General features: G+C 28.1%; 1 protein-coding gene across 3 annotated transcripts in view; it reads left to right on the top strand.

Annotated features, from left to right (window-relative positions):
- Positions 1-5,718, top strand: part of LOC136080875 (uncharacterized) — an 8,260-nt gene extending 2,542 nt beyond the window's left edge. The window contains exons 8-13 of one of the 3 annotated variants that reach the window (XR_010638702.1): positions 1-4; positions 153-343; positions 1,034-1,193; positions 1,348-1,529; positions 3,154-3,298; positions 5,570-5,718. The exon at positions 1-4 is cut by the window's left edge and continues 89 nt beyond it. Coding sequence is in view for 1 of the 3 variants with exons in the window: in XM_065798233.1 (XP_065654305.1) it covers positions 1-4; positions 129-343; positions 1,034-1,193; positions 1,348-1,508 (540 nt within the window). In the remaining 2 variants the exon portion in view is untranslated. Of the gene's footprint in view, positions 5-128; positions 344-1,033; positions 1,194-1,347; positions 1,655-3,153; positions 3,299-5,569 lie in introns of those variants that run through there. The other 2 variants (XR_010638701.1, XM_065798233.1) reach the window with 2 other exon arrangements.
- Positions 5,719-8,019: the final 2,301 nt, after the last annotated feature.

Raw genomic sequence — 8,019 nt, 5'->3', positions numbered from 1 at the left:
TCAGGTATGTGTTTATAATTTGTCTTAGTAATACTGTATTTTATATATAATATTATGTATGCTTTATGAGACTTTTTATTTATTTATTATGGTACATACAAGATTTTTTTGGCAAAATATTTTAACAGGAATCTTTAAAGCCATTTTTAAAGGATTGGAACAAATTAAAGATACTCAAAAGATTCACTCTAAAATGATACAACATATATTGCTAAATTTAAACATTGAAGGGGGCACAGATTCACCTGAGCTACCGGAAGGTTTACAATTTCCAGCAACTACAATTGAAGAACTGGATAAGGCCCAAGAAATATTAACTGATGTTAATGCTCAAAAGATTTTGGTTAGTGTTTAGACAAATTTATTTTACAGCTATGTTTAACTTTTATGAGTTTTTTCATTAATTCATAAAACTGTATAAGAGGCTATCCAAAAGTACGTATTCTTATAGTCTTATAGTACGTATTCTTCCGTCATACCTGCATACATACTTTATGGATGGCCCCTTACATTATAAATAAACGAGCAGATAAGTTTTTTTGGGACCTCAGAGTATCCCCTAGATTTGTATCAGACTTATCTGATCTAAAATCCCAATTTAATTACTGTTTTTAATTTTTAGGTGGAGGGGGGAAGATATTGCAAAGGGTTACATACTATTTAGGGGAGAGGGAATCTTAAAGGGTCAAATAGCAATATGGGGGAGTACATACGTACATACTTTATGGACGACCCATAATACAGTATTACAGTAGAATCCCCTTTTAATTTAATTTTGTCGGATTAATTTAATAATATTTAATTTAATAATATAATTTAATAAGTCGAATTAATTTAATATATATAATAAATAATTAATAAATAGTCAGACTTAGCAATTGTTTGAGATTGAAGGGAAATTCTCTGTATGTCAATAGCGTTCAAGGGGAATTGTAAATCTGTCTGACTTAATTAAAGTCTAACTTATCCAGGGTACGAGTTAACAGGATTCTACTGTATAACTTTGTTTTAAAATTGTTTGATATTTTAATAGGTTCGTATTCTTGTTGAAAATGGTGGACATGATATTTCTGAATTTATTAAGCGTAACATGACATATCTTATTGGTAATACTTTGGCCAGACAACTAAATATGACTGGCCAAAAAAACAAGCGTGGCTTCATTAAAACTCTTTTGTACAAAGTTCTTTTTGGTAAGAGTTTAATAATTTTATGTTTTCATAGCTATTTTTAGTTTTATTGTCTCTCGGCTAATTTTATGTTTTCATAAACTCTGTTCAAGAACAGTTAAAAAATAACTATTAGAGTTCTGTTATCTTTTATAATTTGAGTTTTTTTTGTAAGCAGCTTCTGTAAAAAAGAATATATCTTCAAGGGAGTGTACCAAAAAACAGCTTGAGGAAGTCCTTTCAAAATGGTTTGGTAATTCCCGTGACAGAGGTGAAGGTCGCAGACGACGTTTGGAAATAGGAAATAATACAGACGAAAATTTGAATATTTTTGAATAGTTATATTCTTTTTGTTATTATGTAATTTTTTTTTATATATTATATATTTTATTTTTGAAATATTAATTTTGGTAGTATTATTTTTATATTCTTGTTTTATTGAAAGGTGCAGTTGTCTTATTATGAATAAAAATATTTATTAATCATCGTTATTTTTTATATTTTTTTTCATATCCCAAAGGCTTTTTTAATATAAAAATTGTTATGTTGTATATATATATATATATATATATATATATATATATATATATATATATATATATATATATATATATATAGATCTATAGTTTGTTGGCTTTGGGAAGAGCGGAAGGAAAAAAGTGATTCTTACGCCAACATATACGTCACTTTTAATTACTTTTAACTTTCGTCCAACATTTCCGTGTTGGACGAAAGTAAAAACCATTAATTTAATTACAAATTAATTGTTATATAAAAAAACCACAAAAACGCAAATTTAATTGACCGGAATGTTTTTAAAAACATTCTGAATGTTTTTAAAACATTCTGAATGTTTTTAAAACATTCTGAATGTTTTTAAAACATTCTGAATGTTTTTAAAACATTCTGAATGTTTTTAAAACATTCTGAATGTTTCTAACAATATAAACAATGTTTTTATTTTTATTTTTTTTAATAAAATGTTTTTATTTTTATTTTTTTTATTAAAATGTTTTTATTTTTTTTTTTTTTACTGTAAATCATGCGCGGAGTGTTGCTACATCGACTATCTTATAGCCTGACTCGCAAGGGAGTGCTGCTAGATCGACTGACAAATAGCCTGACTCGCAAGGGAGTGCTGCTACATCGACTGACAAATAGCCTGACTCGCAAGGGAGTGCTGCTACATCGACTGACAAATAGCCTGACCCGCAAGGGAGTGCTGCTACATTGACTGAGGGTTTGGTTGGGGCAGGCAGTCTATCATTATTAACAAAAACAAAATTCCGGTCTTGAATTTTAATTTTTACTTTTTGTCAACAAAATATGGAAAAAACTTTCGGACAACATCTAAGGGTTCTATATATATGAATATATAGATACTTACCAATAATCAAAATAATCTATAAAAATATTTAGTTTGAACTATATTTGATTAAATTTTACTTAGTTAATTTTTGAACATTCTCATTTTTAGATTTTAATGTTTCTCCCTAAAATTTTATTATTTTAGTTATGTGAAATTAATTCAAAAAGAATTCAAAAAAGAAAGTCCTAGTTACGTTTTTTGCCTCAGGGATAAAAAAAAACAGTATGAATTAGCAAATGGTCCGACATAATCAGGGTCCGACTTAAGCGTAAAATTGGAAATCTGTCAGACTTACAAAAGTCTGACTTATCCAGGGTCTGAATTAATGAGAGTTTACTGTATATATATAAATATATATATATATATATATATATATAAATATATATATATATATATATATATATATATATATATGATTTTCAATTACTTTTTTTTTAATTTATTGTTATCATTTCTATTATTTTGTATTTCTTATTTTGTGTTACTTATGTATATATATATTTTTTTTTGTTCAAGTATAAAAATCAGCCTAAATTATAAATCTGGTAATGTTATAGTTTTTATGTGTAAGAGAGGTTTGTTGCAGAATAATAACTACTTTATTTAATTTACTAGAATGACTTCAGAAAGATCAAAACGTAGAAAAATAGCTGAAGTGGTATCGAACATTTTTGAGGAATCTGCAACTGTAGATATACTGAATCGTGATGTTAATCCATTTACCAGCAATGTTTTTAAAGATTATTCTAGTTTTCATGAGGTGAGAAATAAAATTGATAGTAATTTAGATTCTAATAAACTTTTAGAAAACTTTAATAATTGTGATGGTAGTTTGGCTGTTATTGAGACAGAAATTAGAGAACTTGAATATAACGAAAACAATATTGTATCGGTTTGTGATGATAGTTATGAATGGTCTCCACGTATGGTTATTTCTGATGATGAATATAACGACAACAGTGATGAAGATAACGACAACAAAAACATACCTCGTAAACTTGCAAGTTGGGCTTTAAATTTCAATATATCACATGCAGCTTTAAAAAGTTTGTTACCTATATTAAAAGAATCTGGGTTAAGTTTACCAAAAGATTCAAGAACACTTCTTTGTACTCCAAAAAATGTTGATATAAGAAATGTTGCTGGTGGAGAATATTACTATTTTAGCTTGCAGTATTGGCTTTTAATGATGTTTGAAAAGAATTCAGTAGCGTCAAGCAACATACAACTTACTATTCACGTTAATATTGATGGTATACCTGTATTTAATAGTTCAAGGGTTTCTCTTTGGCCTATTTTAGGTTCTATTATTGAAGCTGGGTCTAGTGTTTTTCCTATAGCAGTGTATAGCGGTGCCCAAAAACCTAATTCCATTTATGATTATCTGGAAGATTTTTTAGTAGAGTTCAAAGTTCTTGCAAAAGATGGTTTTATCTATGAAAATATTAAGTATGAAATCAAGCTTGGTGCTATTATATGTGATGCCCCAGCTAGAGCATTTTTAAATTGTATCAAGGGACACAATGGGTATAACTGCTGCGAGCGTTGTGTTCAAAAAGGAGAGTGGTGTGGCAAAATAATACTCCCACAAATTTCATCAGCTTTAAGGACTGATTTGGATTTTTGTCATCAAAAACATTCTGAACATCATAGTGGTATGTCACCTTTAATTGAAATAAATTTTGACATGGTAACAAAGTTTCCTTTAGACTATATGCATTTAGTATGCTTAGGGGTAATGCGAAGACTCATAAACTTATGGTTAAATGGCCCGAGATGTTGCAAATTATCACAGATTACAATAAATACTTTATCTGATCGATTATTCCAGATACGTCGTTACATTCCAAGAGAATTCTCCAGAAAACCAAGGTCCTTACTAGATAATAAAAAATGGAAAGCAACTGAACTAAGACTTTTTCTAATATTCACTGGGCCAGTTGTTTTAAAGGGGTTGATTGACCCTAAAATATACACAAACTTTTTAGATCTCTCAGTTGCAGTTAGAATATTATTATGTCCTGTGTTGTTGAAACATTATGTTGATTTTGCTCGTAAGTTACTTACTTATTTTGTGCAGTCATTTGGTGAACTTTATGGTCAGGATCAACTAGTGTACAATGTCCATTCGTTAATACATATAGCAGATGATGCAGTTAACTTTGGAGTACTTGATAGATGTTCCTCATTCAAATACGAAAATTATTTAGGACAATTAAAAAAGCTTGTTCGAAGACCGCAGCAACCATGTTCACAAATCGTTAGGCGAGTTTTTGAGGGTTGCTTAAACAAATACGGACAAGGAGATAGACAGAAATTTAGCGTTCCTCATTTTGATGGGCCAGTAACCATTACATTAAGACACTGTTTGCAGTTTAAAAATTATCAAGGTTTAGATTGTTTTGTTTCAGCTAATGAAGGTAATAATTGTTTTGAAATTGCCAAAAAAATTGGTTTAGTTAGAAACATTTTAAAAGGAAAATCGGACGAATCTTGTGATGGATGGGTTATGTTTGAGGAATTTGCGGCTTTTGAGTCATTTTTCGAAGATCCACTCTCTTCCTCTGATTTGTCTATATTCTATGCAAGCACAATGACCGGTGTTCATAAGGTTTATCCACTGTCAAAGATAAATATAAAGTATTTGCGAATACCGTTTAAAAAGGGCTTTGTTCTTATGCGCCAACTGCATTTATGAATTGTTGATATTTATTTTTTTGATTTTGTGTTGCACAAAAGTTTATAATCTTAATAATGATATATAATATAACAATAGTAATTAACAAATAATTATTGATAATATATTTTTAATTCTTACAAAATGTTTATGCTTATTTATTAAACTACATTTTTATGTTGAAATAAATATCGATTTTAAATTTTAAAATTTATTTTTGTTCCTTTGAATTTAAAAATTACATTTTTACATCTGAAGAGTGTTAAGCAGAGGTTGTTAGAATATATGAAAATAATAAAACCAGGTTTGTTATCTATAAAGTTTCACACTAACAGTTAAATTTTATTTTTTTAGAGCTTGTATTAAAACGAGAAAAAGTTTCGAAACGAGAATAAGACGATGGAAAAGCTTGCAATTTGCGATACAACCGTGAAAGCAGACAATACCCGATTACAAAAATTGGTTACAAAATTACTAAATTTAGACTGTAACTAACTTGTTGTTTTGTTTGAAATAAACCAATCAGATTATATATAATTTTACTTTTTCTGTAAATTTTAAACATTTTCAACGTAAATTTGCAAGATTTGCAATGGGTATATACTACGTGGGACCCATACGGGCTACCCGGCGGGCATACCCATATAGGCCCCATATGGAAACCGCGGCCAAGATCCGGCGGGATCCCGTTGGTCTTCCCATACGGAACCCAGTTGCAAACCCATATGGGACCCACACGGTTTTAAAATACGGGATTTTGCTGGGACCCATATGGGATACCCGGCGGGCTTACCCATATGGGCCCCGTATGGAAACCGCGGCCAAGATCCGGCGGGATCCCGTTGGTCTTCCCATACGGGACCCAGTTGCCGACCCATATGGGCCCCGTACGGTACCCGTATGTCAATGTTGGCTGGGTAATGCTTTCACAGAAGAACCTAATTTAATAACATATACAAAAAAAATAATAATATTCTAATGTCTGAATAAAAATTAAAATGTCTGACTAAAAAATTTAATTTTTATATAAAAAAATTTAATTTTTATATAAAAAAAATTTAATTTTTATATAAAAAAAATTTAATTTTTATATAAAAAAAATTTAATTTTTATATAAAAAAAATTTAATTTTTATATAAAAAAATTTAATTTTTGTATAAAAAAATTTAATTTTTATATAAAAAAATTTAATTTTTATATAAAAAAGTTTAATTTTTATATAAAAAAATTTAATTTTTATATAAAAAAATTTAATTTTTATATAAAAAAAATTTAATTTTTATATAAAAAAAATTTAATTTTTATATAAAAAAATTTAATTTTTGTATAAAAAAATTTAATTTTTATATAAAAAAATTTAATTTTTATATAAAAAAGTTTAATTTTTATATAAAAAAATTTAATTTTTATATAAAAAAATTTAATTTTTATATAAAAAAATGTATTTAAAAAAATAAAAAATAAAACTCCTAATATCTGAATAAAATAAAAAATATAAAATAAGATGTCATTAAACTTTTGATAAGTGAATAAAATTCCATACCTCTCCGTTTTTCTTTGCCGTTTTACATTAGTGTAACATAGTTTGAATCGTTCTGCAAGCTTTTTTTCTATTGGATCGTCTAAAGCATCTATGTCAGTTTGGCGTTTCCACCTACTTTTTACTACCATATCCCAATTTGGTAGTTTTAACTTTCCAGGTTCTCCACATCTCCTAGCATCAAATTTTAATATTCTTACATAAATAAGTTTACACAATGTATATATTCATTAGATGTAAGAATTAGATTATTTAAATACATTGCGATTTTACTAACACAATAATTTCTAAAAACTTTGATGTCACTTTTTTCCGGCAACATTTCTAGTGCACAACCGTTTGTTAAATCATATACACTGCGTGCATTGTTTAATAAAATGCTGTAGTCTGATTCCATAGGCTCTAAACAATTCTGAATGTTTTCAACCATGTTTTGTAAGCCTAGTTTCAGGTACTCTATTTTGACTATTAGAGTTAGAGTTTTTAATGAATATCTTATTCTTAAAACAAGATGCGGATTTCCAATTTTTCTTGGTCCACAAAATCTGCACAAACTTTTATAGAAGAATGTTATCATAGTTTTTTGTATTAACTAAATTTCTTGCAGATGCATCTTTGCATTGAATTGTTTTATGTATTGCAACAATAACTTTGCTAAAACTCGAAGTACGTAGCTTACATTATGGAACGGTCTCTCACTTTCTTACCAACTTCTACTGCTCCATAAAACAATAAAAGTTTATCATTGTGAATAATTAGATAATGTTCATCAAAGTTGTAAGTATGTGCTTATGTACAATTCTAGCATTGCTGGTCAAACAGGGTTTTCCTACTAATATCCGAGATGCTTTCATATTACTTATTTCCTTGTAATCACTGCCACACCGAAAACAATTTAAAACATGTTCGCAAAGTTTCCTAGCTCGGAAGAAACTATAACAATATTCACAAGGCGATAGCTCATCATCTTTGTTGAGTGTACATTTTCTTACAGATGTTATTTTTTTAGAATTTTAATGTTATTTATTTTTATTTTAAAATCACCTTTTCACTCTATGTTAGTCCACATATTACTTCGCTCTTTGCTTTTTTTTACTGGCATCTAGGCTGAATTAATTTTTTTTTATTAAAACAATCCATTAAAAAGCAATTAAAAAAAACTATAAATGTTAAAAAAATTATTTATTTGTAATGAATTATTTTACTTACTAACTCTAAAGTCGTTCATGTTCAAGAAAAAAAATGAAACTGCCTTTGTTTTCTT

The sequence above is a fragment of the Hydra vulgaris genome, chromosome 05 (genome assembly GCF_038396675.1).
Source record: "Hydra vulgaris chromosome 05, alternate assembly HydraT2T_AEP".
Classification (NCBI taxonomy): domain Eukaryota; kingdom Metazoa; phylum Cnidaria; class Hydrozoa; order Anthoathecata; family Hydridae; genus Hydra; species Hydra vulgaris.
The sequence above is the reverse complement of the archived record's forward strand: the minus strand, read 5'-3'. Positions and strand labels throughout refer to the sequence as shown.